Source organism: Arvicola amphibius, chromosome 1 (assembly GCF_903992535.2).
Source record: "Arvicola amphibius chromosome 1, mArvAmp1.2, whole genome shotgun sequence".
Classification (NCBI taxonomy): Eukaryota; Metazoa; Chordata; class Mammalia; order Rodentia; family Cricetidae; genus Arvicola; species Arvicola amphibius.
Genome location: NC_052047.1, coordinates 170,599,654 through 170,615,070, shown reverse-complemented (window position 1 = coordinate 170,615,070; position 15,417 = coordinate 170,599,654). Strand labels below are relative to the sequence as shown.

Here is a 15,417-nt window from a genome sequence, read left to right as displayed (position 1 = left end):
GGGAGGTGATGTGGAATTTCCCTCTGTATGCTGTGAATGTGTTTTGTTATCATTGGGTAATAAAGAAGCTACTTTGGGACTATAGCAAGGCAGAATAGAATAAGGCAGGAATTCCAAGAAGAGATAGAAGAGAAAACTACAAGGAGTTGGGGAGACACCATGTAGCTGCCTAAGGAAAAAGACAATCACCCTCCAGAACCTTACCGGTAAACCACAAGCCTTATGGTAAAATACAAAATAATAGAAATGGGTTAATTTAAGATGTAATAGTTAATTAGTTAATAAGAAGCCTAAGCTAATAGGCCAAGCAGTGTTTTAAATAATATAGTTTCTGTGTGATTATTTCAGGTCTGGGCAGCCAGGAAGGAACGAGGAGTCTCCACCAACAGGCCTGTACTGTGTGCAAAGCACCAAAGCTAACTGCCTAAAAGGCTTCAAATTTAGTTTTAAAAATAAAGCATAAGTACAAAGCTTAAAATACAAAGCAGAAGTTCAAGGAAGAAGTACAACTTTCTCCACAATACAGAAAACTCTAGAGATCCCACAAGTATAAAGAAAGGTTTTAAAAAGTAAACAAATTCAGTAATGTTATAAGATACAAAATCTATGCATAAAGCCCATTATGTTTCTATACACTAAAAACAAATTGAAAAAGAACTTAAGAAGGCAATCCTATGCATAAACAGTATTTATAAATAAAATAGTATATAAATTTAACCATATGACCCTGAAAACTATAAGATACTGACTGAACATGACACAAATGAAAAGATATCCCATGTTCAAGAGTTTAAATACATATACTAACAATACAATCCCTATCAAAATTCCAATAATATTTTTCATAGAAATTTATAAAACAATCTTAAAATTCATATACAACTCAAAAGACAAAATAGCCATAGCAATCAAAAGAAAACAAAACTTCATTCATACTACCTGGTTTCAAAGTACAGAAGCTAGCTACAGTAATCAAGATAGCATGGTACTTTGGACAAAAACAAAGCGTAGAGACCAATGGAACAGAAGAGAAGCCCTAGAGAAAAAACATGCACCCTACCCTACTCCACCTCCACACATGGTCACCTAATCTTCGGACAAAGACTCTACTCAAGATTGCTAACTAACAGGGAAGTGCACATCAAAGCCTGTACCTATTAGAATGGTTTTCATCAAGAAATCAAGTGAAAAACATGAGTGAGGATATAGAAAAGGGAACTTACTGAAGCTGCTGGATGGACTCTGAATGGTATAGCAATCATAGGAAACAGAATGGGGCATTCTTTACAATTGTTTTTTAAAGAACCACCTAGTTTAGTAATCCTGTCTGTCTGTCTGTCTGTGCTTGGGTTTCCTCCTCCCCCAAAATGGTATTACTCCAAATATGTACAAAAAAGGATTTGAAATCAATATTTTAAAAGTTATCTGCATGCTCATATTCACTATAGCATTACTCAAAATCACCATAGTGTGGAAACAACCTAAACAATTGTCAACAGACGAACTGATAAAGGGATGTGGTATATATACAATAGGGTATTATTCAGTCTTAAAAAAAAAAGGAAATACTGACATTCAGTACAACATGGATGAACTTTTAATGAAATCATGTTAAATAAGCCAGATACAGAATGGCATATACTGCATAAAGCTACAATGTACATATGAAGAAACTCAAGAAGAAAAATCTCATGGAAACCAAGAGTAGAACTGTAGTGATAATTTGTTATCTAACAAATAAAGCTTGCCTGAAGATCAGAGTGCAGATAAGCCAATAGTTAGCCACAGGGGCCTGGTAGTGGTGGCACACACCTTTAATCCCAGCACTTGGAGACAGAGGCAGATGATCTCTGAGTTCAAAGCCACCCTGGGTTACATGAGATTGAATCTGTCTAAAAGAGAAATAGAACTCACACAAAGGTGATCCCAGCCCTTAGATCACAGGCCTTTAATTCCAGGGAGGTGGAAATGGCTGGGTGGAAAGACAGATATAAGGCAGGAGGAGACAGGATTGCATGGCAGTCTGAGGATGCGTAGAGATGGATGCAGTCTGAGGATTCAGTCTGATAATTCGTAGAGATGGATGCAGTCTGAGGATTCAGTCTGATAATTCGTAGAGATGGATGCAGTCTGCAGATTCAGTCTGATAATTCGTAGAGATGGAGGCAGTCTGAGGATTCAGTCTAATAATTCGTAGAGATGGATGCAGTCTGAGGATTCAGTCTAAACTTCAGCCTGAGGATCTGTAGGGACAGGATCGTCCCTGTGGTCTGAGCATTTGCAGAACTCTAGAGGCTGGCCACACTGCTTCTCTGATCCTTCAGCTTTCACCCTGATAGTTGGCTCTGAGTTTCTATTATTAAGAGCAATTAGAATTCGTGCTATGTAGAACAGAGATTGCCAGAAGCTGGGAGTGAAGGAGATGCAGTGATTTGGGTCAAATACAAATACACAGTTATAAGACTAGTCAATTTTTGTGATTTAACACAGAGTTTGATAACTTCAGATAATATTGTATATTTGAAATTTGCTCAGAACAGGTTTTTAAATTTACTATTATTATACAATTGTAATGTGTGCGTGTTGTGGTGGTGGGGCATGTATGTGCCACAACATGTGTGTAGAGTGAAGTGCATATCTAATTATTTTTTTATCAATAGTTAGATATTGGAATAAGAACCTGAATGATCAGGGACGCAACAACAGAAAAGGCACCAGTGACATCCTCTCTCTTCCTCAATCCAAAAGGGCTGAGAGAGCATCTGGCCTTACTATTTCCTGTCTCCTATCTGTCCTCAGTCCTTAAAGATCTCTATGGTTAATTTTGATCAGTTGGTGGCTAGCTGTGTCCTCTGACTCAACGCAAACTTTACTGTAAGTATGCGATCAAAAATCACACAATAGTAGAGGTCAGAGGACAACTGACCAAGAGATTTTTTTTATATGTATGAGGGTTTGTCTGCATGAATGTAATACACCAAATGGGTACCCTATGCTCACGGAGGCCAGAAGAGTGCATCAGATTCTCCAAAATCAAAGTTACACCAAGTTGTCAGTCAGCATATGAACTGAACCTGGGGACCTCTCCAAGAGCAGTAAGTGCTCTTAACCACTGAACTATCTCTACAGCCTAAAACTAGATCTTTAGTGTTTTCACCACACATGAGGAAACTGTGAGGTGGTAGACATACTTACTAGTTGGATTATAAATATCATTATACATGTACATATAAACATTTTACCATATATCATAAGTATTACAATTTTGTCATATATAGTTCAATAAAGCTAGAAGGCAAAAAATCCAAAACAGTAGTTCATCAACAAATGAACACTTCCAGTTATGGTAGGTAAATAATGACTCATGAAGAAAGAAGGATTGCAACAGAAGCTAAAGGACAGGCAATATACTAATAAGCAGAGATGAGGCAATAGAGCATTCCAGGACAGGAGAATCTCGGATACCAAACTAAGGATACCAAACTTTACTTTTTAACAAAAAGTGAACCCTAGAAGACTTTCAGACATGTGAATTTAAAAGGAAGGTGTCTGGAGGCAGTAATAGAGCTGAATCAGTGAAATGGGAATGTTAGGAAAGGAGTTAGATATTAAACAGCTTTCCTGAGGATCCTTACATCTTGGTTCCTAAGACATCTACCTCACTGTATTTTCCATGTGCACATTAACGGGAACTTTCACTATTAGCAGACATCAACAAGAACAAGTTTCTGCTCGGAGTTCCTCAACGACATTATTTATATGACAGTGGTGATTTGCCAATTTCAGCTTTTTATTTGCAACCCAGAGTGATAACTTGAAAGACTTCATTCTCTGGGTGTGATAGTGAGTTCCAGGTCCGCCAGGGATACCGTGAGACCCTGTGTCAAACAAACAAAACAAAACAACAAAACAAAACAAATGGCTTTCATGCATCATACTAACATACATCACTCGGCAGAATGTTTTCTATATAATAAGCCTCTCCGTCACTTCATGTTCTGCCTACGCTATCCTTTACAATTAGTATTCAAAAACACTTCTGAAAGCAATTTAAATATTTGAAATTAGTAACCTGAAAATTGAGATGAGTATGTCTCTAATTCAGAATGGAAGCGTCCTAACAACTTCAAGGTTAACATCTGTAGCCTGTCACAGTTACAGCTAAGGAGTTTATTAAAGGAATATTCATGGCCTCTGTTATACTACAAAATGCAGTTCATCTCACACAATACTCCTCAACCATGAATCATCTCCTTCTACAGAGCAGCTCCATCCTCCAAGCAGAATTCTTTTACAATACTCCTGAATGTATCATCTCATTGCTACTACCTCTACCACCTCATCCTAATACACATACTAAATCTTTCTTTTCTTTTTCTCCTCCCTTTCTCCTTCACTCCAGCCCTTCCCTCCCTCCCTTTCCTTAACAAGGTATTACTCTAGCCCAGGTTGATCTAGAACTCATTAGGTAGCACAGGTTGGCTTCAAATTCAAAGCGATATTCATGCCTTGTCCTCCCAAATCTGAAGTGCTGGGATTACTGGGGTGAGCCACAAAGCCATGTTCTAAATCTTTTTAAAACTTCCATTTAGTCCCAGCACTCAGGAGGCAGAAGCAGGCAGATCTCTGTGAGTTCAAGGCCAGCCTGGTCTACAGGGCTAGTTCCAGGACAGCTAAGACTGTTACACAGAGAAACCCTGTCTCAAAAACAAACAAACAGGAAAAAAATTAATGTTTCAAAAAATGTGGATAATACTATTACAGACTTCAGTAGGTATTTATTTTTTAGTGGCTGTATGTATAGATGTGGAAATGCATGTGCCATGCAAGCACAAATGCAAGGACGTCCTACAGGAACCAGTTCTCTCCTTTTGCTATATGGGTCATCAGGGCTGGCAGCACTTCCCCCTCTGAGCCTTGTATTTAAACCTTGTTGGCCTCCGGTCTAGTTTTTAGAATTCCGAACTGGAATCACAATATCAAAAAAAGCAAACCTCTACTAACATATCACAATGAAAACCAAGCAATAAGCCCAATTTATTGATGAAATATGCTATCTTAAAATCTTTATCAAAAGTAAAATGAGTGTCTACAGAATCATTTGCTCATAACACCAACATGTATCTTTCAAAACTGGCTAGAAAATTAGTCTGGACAGATATGACTCTAAAACACTGGAATCCCAAATAGCAACTTAGTACATAATAATGGGAAATATAAGAGGTCTATAAAAGTTTACTAGAAGATCCATAAAATACACTTAGTTTTAAAGATTTTAGTTTAATGTTCCTATAATCTCATGGGTAACCAACAGTTCACATACATTAACTTTTGTGGACATTCAAACAACCAACTGAGACTAAACACACATTTCTTCTACAAAGCTAGTTTTCTCTTTTAAAACTGCATTTTTCTTATGCGCACTTACTTTATTGAGTCCTGACAGAATTTCAAAAAGCAAAATCTACATAGTCACGCTTCTCTTTTGAGTCCCTCTCACTGCCTTCAAACATACTTCAAATCTGTAGAACCCTTTGGACCTTCAAAATGTACTACAACCTTCCAAAAACATAAATAAAATTAATACCCTCATTAATGGGCCCAGTGAAGATATTTTAAATCAATTCGTTACAAATTAGGAATATAACTGATAGCCTCTTATTAGAGATATTTTTGCTTTTAACATTTTGTAACCTAAGCTTATTTTAACACACACTACTTGCTTTTTTTGTTTTTTGTTTGTTTGTTTTACAAGACAGGCTTTCTCTGTGGCTTTGGAGCCTGTCTCGGAACTAGCTCTTGTAGACCAGGCTGATCTCGAACTCACAGAGATCCGCCTGCCTCTGCCTCCCGAGTGCTGGGACTAAAGGCGTGCGCCACCACCGCTCGGCCACACACTGCTTTGTAAAGTTTAGGAATGAGAAAATTAAAACGAACATTCCCCAGAATAGAAGAGCTACACACATACATTCCAAAAGGAGAAGACTTGGCAGGTGGAGCCTGGCTCTTGTTTACACTCACCTGGCCATAAAATCACAAATCTCAGAATCATCACATTTAAACCTGATTTTCTAAGTAACAAAGCTTACACTCACAATACCATGTATACCTAAGGTGCCATGTAGCCAACCCTAAGGTATTCCAGAAATTTATTTCACTCCATGCCTCTGAACCCAGATATTGCCTCAAATCTAACTTTTGAATTTTTTATTTCCTTGTGTGTGATGTACTGTTTTCTATGTATGTAAAATTCTAAGTTTTACACACAAGATATCATTAGTAACCAATGTGCTACTGTGAAACACAGCTCTGTGTAGAACAGGGGTTTGAACGAAAGGAGTAGGAGATGTTTCAATTCCATAATACTGCATCTAAACCCAAATCCAAACAACAGACTTTACTAATATTCATAATGTCCCTAAGGCAACTAGGATACATTGTAATGTTCCTTTTGTGTGGGGGAATAAGGTAATTTACAGGCTTCTGGTCTATCATGATAAACTTACATAAATCAAATTTTTATCTTTAGAGGTTAAAAAAGTAAATGTTAGGTTTTACAATGTGTTACATTCAAATAAAACTACTAAATTTAGAAAACAATGTATAATTCAAGTTCTAATTATGCTTTTCTACATAAACTATTAATTTTAAATAGTTACACCTAAATAAAAGTTGTTCAAGTGCCAGATATGTTGAAAACGAATCTCATTTAGATACCAACTACACCGCATGTTTAAAAATCCAATTAAACACAGGAGTATCATATTGCTGATACTGTAATTGTTTAGTAGTCTTCTGTGTTTTGATACCTTTCTGAAAAGTAGGTCAGCCAAAACAGTGACAAAAAGTCTAATTTACAGCCTAACTATGCAATAGTAAAATAGAAGAGGAACCAAAATTAACCTAAATTCTAGCACCGGTTTTACTACAGCTGCGAGTAAAGACAATCAAGGGCATTATCGGCATTCCAATGGTAACAAGCAGAAAGCCAAGGATTTAACCAAACCAAAACCAGTGTTTCCCGCACTAAGCAAGAGCAAGGTCAATCAGCCTTCAAATTCTTTCAACGAGAACACCATTCTGTAATCGATTAGTACTGTCTCTTTGAATGGGGAGGGGCAATTTTACACTTAGAATTCTGTAATTTTTACAGACAGACCTCCATCAAGCACGGCAATTTCCGAACATGGGCTATCCCACTCACCACTTAACTTTCTCTTACCAACTCGGAACTCAAGACGCAAGAAGGAAAAAGCTAGGACTCAAAGAATTCTGCCCCACGCTCTAAGCCTTATTATTTCCAGGTGCGGCGCAGAGAGATATGAATTCCTGGACTTTTTACCCCCACCTCCCTTCCCCAAGGAGTTCTCCAGAATTCAAGAGCGACAGACAGACGGACAGACAGGAGAGAGACAGAAAGAGAGACAGAGAAAGAGAGAGAGAGAGAGAGAGAGAGAGAGAGAGAGAGAGAGAGAGAGAGAGAGAGAGAGAGAGAGAGAGAGAGAGAAACACGAACAAACCGAGCCGCGATGTTTGGAGGAGACCGGGAGCCAAGTTACCAGGCCTCTACAAATGAACAACTCTTAAGTTTTTAGAAATCAGTGACAACAGTCCGACACTGGGTAGAAACCAACAGGCTTTCCGGAACTCCAAAGCAACGACCTTTAAAGAAGGGGGAGCTGGGATGCCACAGCTGCCAGAGCGCTAGGGGACGTTCCAATAGATTGGCTCCCCGGCAATGAGGGCAGAGAGGCAGGCAGGTCCGGACTCAGCCAGGGAGCTCCCGGCCCGGCGCGCGGCTGGCTGTGGGCGCCACGCGGGGCCTGGGGCCGTGGAGACTGCCCGCGCGTGGCGCCAACCCGAGGGCGAAAGGGACTGAGGGCTCGCGGGGAGTCGCTCCGGAGTCAAGAAAGGGTCTGGGTCGCTCGGAGGAAGTCGGGACTGCGCCGGGGTCGCTCGGGGATAGAAGGGACGGGGCCGGGGTCGTTCGGGGAAAGTCGGGACTGAGCCGGGGTCGCTCGGAAAGGATCGGGACGGGGCCGGGGTCGCTCGGAAGGGATCGGGACGGGGCCAGGGTCGCTCGGAAGGGGTCGGGGCGGGGATGAGAAGTCGCTCGGGGGGAAGTCGGGACGGGACGGGGGTCGCTCGGAAGGGATCGGGACGGGGCCGGGGTCGCTCTGAAGGGGTCGGGACGGGGACGAGAAGTCGCTCGGGGGGAGTCGGGACGGGACGGGGGTCGTCGTTCGGGAGTCAGGACCGGGCCAGGATGGTTCGGAGGAGGTCCGGTCGGAGCCAGTGTCGTTCGGGACGGGGCCGGGGTCGTTCGGAAGAGGTCCGATCGGGACCAGGGTCGTTCGGGGAGAGTCGGGATTAGATCCAGGCCTCTCGGGGGAAGTGGGGACGGGATAGGGGCCGCTCGGGGGAAGTCGGGACGGCGGCGCCTACTTACTCGGCTGTACCAGATGCTGAGGCGGGCCGGGGCCAGCACGGCAAAGAACGCTCTCCGAGGATCGGACTGGACGTGGAGCGGCGCCTCGGCCGGGCTCCGCGCCGCGCAGAGCAGCCTCTTGGGCCAGCCGCTCAGGAAATACATGGTCCGCGCGCGGCCCCGACAGCCCCCGGCGGCCCCGGCCGCGTCTGTCACGCTCGGCGACCCCGGGCCAGGTGCCCACCTCCCACACCGCCACCGGCCGAGTCGGCGGCGGCGACAGCGGCAACTCGGGGCATCTGCCCGGGGGCCGGGCCGGGCCGGGCCGACTCGGTGCTGCGCGACGCAGTCTTGGGCGCTGACGGGCCGAGGGTGGGGGAGGCGGGAGGCCAGTGGGCCCGCGGCGGGAGGAGCCGAGGCCGGCCCGCCCCGCTCGCCGCTCGCGTCAGCACGCCGCACGGCGCGGGGAGGCTCCTCAGGCTCCGCCCGGCCCTCTCAGGCCGCCGAGCGTCAGCACGCAGGTCGCTGGGCTGGACGCCGGCTGTTAGAGGCGTCTTGCTGACGACCGGGAGCGTGGGCCTGGGGGCCGGGGAGAGGCGACCGAGTCCAGTCAGTGACAGTCCGGGCGGTGCGGCCCATGAGGACTTCCCCTCGATTGGCGCGCGCTCTGGGGCTGGGGGGGGGGGGGGCGGGGCGGGCTAGCGTCACGTGACCCTCAGACTGAGATTGGCCCTGCGACTCCAAGACTGGGGCAGTGTGTACCGAGAGATCTTTTGTGTGCTGCGGTTTCAAGTGAGAGCTGCTGATGTCCCTGCCCTTACGGAGTTCGCATCCAGTCACTAAACTGCGTAGCCAAAGAGTGCTTCAGTCCTGTCTTCGGGTCTTCAAGCGTTCTAAATCTAGTACAGTATATATTTCTAATTCAGTTTGCATCCTCCTGCCCCTCTACCAGCTATAGTGCTAGACGAAGCCCAGATGGTGTCTTTTGCACCCCCAGTAAAAGATGTTCTGGAAAAGAAATGGGCTTCTTTTTCTGAGTTGGTCCAGACTGTAGATAACTGTATCGGGGTAGTCAACTTTGGGAGATGTTTAATTTTGGGATCTGGAGCCTTAAAAATAACTACAGCTTTTAGCAGACCGACCTGATAGCCCCTTGAGCGCATGAAGGAATGATAGGAAGGGATCTGAATAAAGTACTTCCCTTTTCGTGTTCGCCTTTCATCTTTCCGAGTTACTTTTCTCAAAGGTGTTAACCGGGTATAAAAGTAGCAGCCTCTACAGCAAAGAGGAAAACAAAGTAACAACCCGGATTTTAGAACAATGTAAATTTCCCTAATTGTTCTAACACTTTCTGCTTTTCAAAGAAGTTGACCAAAGGAATGCCTTGCTGCTTACCAGCATTTTGGGCACCTGGAGTCTCCTAAAGTTTCTTCCTGCTGAGTCCCACCCCTAACACAGCATGCCTGGAATGTCTTAAGCATAGCAAACCGGGAAAATATTTTTCAGATGAAAGTGTAGGTGAAATCTTGATCTCCTGAAGTTACGCCATTGGACAAATAGGTCCTCGCCAATATAAAATTGTAGAACTTTGTTCTCTAGTACTTTTTCGACAGTTGAACACGTGGCAGATAGAGAGGAAATCAAAATGTGTGGCAATTCCACTGAGAATATTTGCTCCACCTCAACTTCAGTGTGTTTGTCTATCTCACCAGTGTGACTGTCTTCCTGCTATCATGGGTAAAGTTAGACATTTCTAAGTAATATTTAATGGCTTAGTTTTGACCTTACTTGCCAGCTTCAGGATTGGAGTCCTATGCTGTGATCTTTTGCAGCCACTAAGGTTTACAGGTCATTTTAAGGGATGGTTTGATTAAATCCCACAGAACAGCTCAAAGCAGACCATGCTGCGGCATCGCTGCCGTTCTTTTTGTAAGGGAACACAGTGCCAACGTGGTGGATGTGCCAAAAGTCACACGGATTGGGAACTACTCTTCCTTCCAAGGACCCAGTGGCCTTAGAACGGATTGGGGTGAATTGTGATAGTGGCCTGAATGTGGACAAAAGGAGACTCTCTGGATCTCCCTCCCTTGGGTGTGATAGAGTGAGATATTTTACCCGGAAACTCCTTAAGTGTTACTCATTGTGATAGAAACTTTATCGACTGAACTAACTGTCAAATTTCCTATTTTAACAATGTAAAATAAACTAGCAATTACAGTGCTCAAGTCTTCTGTTCCTGTTTCTTTCTCCTACCATCTCCACTGTAGTCAACTACTTGGACTATCTTAAACCATGAATAAAGTGATAAAAGTTAATAGATACATATCTGATTCTATCAAATTTAACAAATTTTGTATTACAAGGAATACTTATGATGGGGTGCATGGAAACAAGTCCATTTATAAACCATTGGAAGATAATTTGGAACAATGTCTGTAAAGACCAGTGGCATTGTATGGTGTGTGTATGGAGAAAGAGACAGGCCCTATTGTTTTCCCCTATAATTATTTTCTAGGGAAACATACAGAGTTTTAGCCTTAAAATACACCCTGTAAAGCAGGCATGATGGATGCCTATAGTGTTGTTCATGTTGTCAGCTTGACTACATCTGGAATTAATTAAAACCTTAGTGACTGAGTACACATGAGAGGGATTTTTTTTAATTAAATCATTTGAAGTGGGAATATCTACTTCTAATCTGTATCTTCTGAGATAGGGAGAGCTGCCATTAATGTAGGCCCCACCTTCTGCTGGCAGCCTAAGTAAAGGACGTGGAAGAAGTAAGCTCTTGTGCTTTGCCTGCTTGTTATTGCTCTATCTGGCAAGTCTATTCCTTCACTGGCATTAGAGCCACCTTCTTCGGGACTCTGGTATATACTGAAGACCAGCTGAGACATCTAGCCTTGTGTACTGAACAACTCTGGATTTTTAGACCTTCCATTGGTAGACAGCCATTGTTGGACTAGCCGAATCACAGCCTGTAAGCCATTCTAATAAATCCCCTATAGATAAGTAGGTAGAGCTTCATTCTATAAATTCTGTTCCTCTATAGAACCCTGACTAATACAACTGTAATCCCAGCACTTGATTCATAGAGACAAGAATTGTGGGTTCCAAGCCAGCCTGACCTACATAAAGCCCTACCTTAAATAAATCACACACATACACACACACACACACACACATGCACATGCTACTTACACACATTTGAATAGAATTGTCTATACTTATGAAGGAATATTTTGTAAAAATAAATATGTTGGAAAATATCTTTACAGAAGTATATTAACCATATATTATGAAATAATGAAAATGGTTTTCACACATTTTAAAAAACAATTCCATGTTTATGAAGAAACACATGTTTAACAAAAAGAAGAGAAAAAAGTCCCAAAGTTGATATTTAAAAAGCCCTTTAAGCATGGGTAATTAATTAATGTATTTTCTTTGGACCTTTTTTGTACTTTCTAAATTATGTTTAAAAAATTCATCTTTTGTAACAAGACAATTTATTTGTAAAGCAGTAACCTTGTTAATGGTTAAAATGTTCCAGTTGTCTGCTTCAAGCAGGGCTTTGATTTGCACCACTTGCAAATCAAAGACAGTAATATGGTAATGTAGAGTTTCAGGCCTGGTCCCAAGAATAGTGAGAGAAAGATTAGGAAAAAATAGTCACCAGGCTAAAAGTAGGCTCTGTGTATTTGCATACGGTCACTGGCTTCTGAGACAAAGCCACAGCTGGATTTTGGTTCTGGGCATACCTCCTCTAACATCTGGGGACCCCGATAAGAGCCTGTGAGGATAACCACTGATGTGGGTTTCAGTTTGTGACTCTTCACTGTGCTCCCAGCATCTGCTTTATTACACTTGTCTCGCCTGCATTTGCTTCTGGGATGGACTCCCGACTGTTTGTACTTTCTGCAAACTGATAAAAAAAAAAAAAAAACTGAGCTGTGTTTTACTTTAAAATAACACAGAAACAATCAGGGTACCCGAAAAGATGTATAATATATGCACATGAAACAGGATTGGCCCTAGGTTGATAAACTTTCAAGCTGGATGATGAATTCTTGGGAATTCATTATGTTATCCCCTCCACTTTAGCTTTCAAAATTTGCCAGAGATTTAATTGAAAAATATTACAGCATAGCAGAAAGATTCAGACATAGCCTGGAGCTTTGAAATCAATTCCAGTTGCAGGCTGAGTGACTTGCGGTCTGGACAGAAGCCAAAGGCCCAAAGCTTCCCTGTTTACTGCTCTAGTTGGCAGCGTGGACCTGGGGAGCAAGGCCTAGATATGAGGCAAACTGAAGTGTCGTGCAATAGCCAGCTTTATTCAGAGTATCAGGGTTAGGAAGACTCGCGTGAGTAAAGCATTCAGTCTTACAAACCACACATGGCAAAAACAAGTTTTTCCAGAGAGGCACATGAATAACAGCTGAAGTAAAATCACTCTTATCTGCTGCACCCGGGAGAGCAACAAAACTTTTTAAGATCAATTCTGTGTTGAAGAAACTGAGGTCACAAGACTCTTGTTTTCTTGGCGTTTTCTCACAAGCACTCAGGATTCTCACACGACTCAATGTTTTAAATTTTTACTTATTTTTATTGAGCTCTACATTTTTTTTCTGCTCCCCTCCCTGCTTCTCCCCTCCCCTTCAACCCTCTTCCAAGGTCCTCATGCTCCCAATTTACTCAGGAGATCTTGTCTTTTTCTACTTCCCATGTAGATTAGATCTATGTAAGTCTCTCTCAGTGTCTGCATCGTTGTCTAGGATCTCTGGGATTGTGATTTGTAGGCTGGTTTTCTTTGCTTTACATTTAAAAACCACTTATAAGTGAGTACATGTGATAATTGTCTTTCTGGGTCTGGGTTACCTCCCTCAAAATGATGTTTTCTAGCTCCATCCATTTGCCTGCAAAATTCAAGATGACACGACTCGATTCTTGAACTGTGTTCCAACATCTCCACCTTTTTTATTTTTTAATAGCATCTTGAGAGTGGTTTTGATTGAGATGTAGATCAATCCACTTATCACTTGATGCATGAGTATCCTGTAAGCAAGCAAATTATAATATTAGAACAGTGAAAGCATTATGTGTAATACTCTGCCACCAAGAACTAAGATACAAACTTTGTCCAGTACTATTAATTACTATTATTATATTGATCAGAAAAATCTAGAGAATAACTTGAAAATGAGACCCCTATGATTAGTAGTTCTAGTATCTTGTAGAACATATGCCTACACTTGCCTTTAATAGGAACACAAATGTTATGATGTTCTATGCAAGTGAAAAGTTATTTAAATCCCAAGAAAAATTAAATACAGTCCCTTCATCAGAAGGATGAATGAGTCTATTATGGTCTCAAGGTCCATTCATAAACACAGAGTTAATTAACTTCTCCCTTGGTGCACAGAGCCTTAACTTGGCCCCAGGTATGCAACTTGACTTCTGATGATATGATCGATATCCCCTTTTGTCCTTTAGATGGTGGTTTGCTCTCTTTCTGGGGACTTCCATTGTTTCTTCACCATCTACTATTGTCCCTGATGGCCTGGGCCCAGAAGAATCAAAGAGGGATCCATATTTCAGTAGGATGCATCTGCAATGACAGACACATACTTCTTCCCAATTTTCTTCTGGAAAAGTAAAAATGGAGCAGGTTAATGCGTCAGCTTGTTTATTTTCTCTTGCAGTAAAACCAGGAAGGTTAGGGTGTGCACAAGTCTGAGTATATTTCTATTTCTGGAAATAGTTTTACAACGTAAGCAGAACCCGAAATAGTATTCAAGGGTTCATGAATGAACCATAATAGATGAACCAAACAACCGTTCCACCTGTTGGACTAAAGAAAAAGAAGTATTAATAGATTCATGAATATCTGGACCTTGAATCCTTCCTATACCATTAGATGATCAATAGATAAAATAAGTATCTGCCTGTGGAATGGGGGACGGTCGGACAATTTGTGTTCACAAATCTGCTAAGAGGAAATCCCATAGTTTGTCAGCTGGATAATGATTCTGTACCCTCCATAGTAATTTGCAAATGAAATTTGAAAGTTCATGGAGTTCTGTAATACTCTTAAAAATTGATTATTAAGGATAATATAACACAAGAAGGACCAAACCCCTGATATACTACTAGTTGAGCAAGAAGAGTAAGGTAAGCCTTAGTATATTGTGGCCCTTACAGTGTAAATAGGTCATTCTAAAGGTTTATTCTCTTGTACTATAATACCTGTGGGAGACAATTTAGTGGGAAAAATAAGAAGGTTTAAAGGCAGTGAAGGAGACACTCGATACACAAATGCTTCTTTTAGTCTGAATTCAAATAGCTTTAGTTCTTTCCTCTCAAGATAACATACAAGGACTAATCTCGTCTTTCCTTCTAGAGTTTTAAGGCTAGTGCATAGAAACATTTCAATTTTGCTGAAATTGCACTGGAAATACCAATTGTACCTCATGAGGCCAGGGAGGATTTGCTGAAATAAATTTCATTTCCCTGTTGTGCTCTAACCTGCCTAGGTTGTAAGGTTAGCTTTTCCACAGGCTCTCCTAAGTCCTCATAAAAAGTGGATGGAATTCAGTATTAGATTGATTATCAAATTCCTCATCCCATGCTTCAGGGTCATTTTCAGTCAATAGAGGACACATACTTAAAGGAGGCTCCGGTAAAGGAGCTGAAGAATCATCTCTAGCATGGGTGTCACCATTATTACCTTTGTTTTTACCTGCATAGGGAAAACCTCCTTCTTTGCCCCTTTTACCAGTGTTAGGGTTTGATCATCCAGTTTATATGCACTCAAAGAATTAGCCATCTTTCCTCATGATTACTATTCTCCTTAAGTGTCTTATAACAATTCGAATCAATGCCTAGGTGATACGAAATTAAACAGCCATCATTCCCCTTGTTACAGCTGCCTCTTGGATATCCTTTCAGATCCTGTCCATGCTTGTTCATCTAAAGTTCCTTCTGGAAAC

The 15,417-nt window shown here is 41.9% G+C and overlaps 1 protein-coding gene across 4 annotated transcripts in view; it reads right to left on the bottom strand.

Moving 5' to 3' along the window:
- The window catches only part of Ric1 (RIC1 homolog, RAB6A GEF complex partner 1), an 89,580-nt gene extending 80,811 nt beyond the window's left edge, over positions 1 to 8,769 (bottom strand). For 2 of the 4 annotated variants that reach the window (XR_005286266.1, XM_038337651.2), the window contains exon 1: positions 8,450 to 8,768. Coding sequence is in view for 3 of the 4 variants with exons in the window: in XM_038337651.2 (XP_038193579.1) it covers positions 8,450 to 8,593 (144 nt within the window). In the remaining variant the exon portion in view is untranslated. Of the gene's footprint in view, positions 1 to 8,449 lie in introns of all 4 variants that reach the window. The other 2 variants (XM_038337660.2, XM_038337667.2) reach the window with 2 other exon arrangements.
- Between the last annotated feature and the right edge of the window lie 6,648 nt (positions 8,770 to 15,417).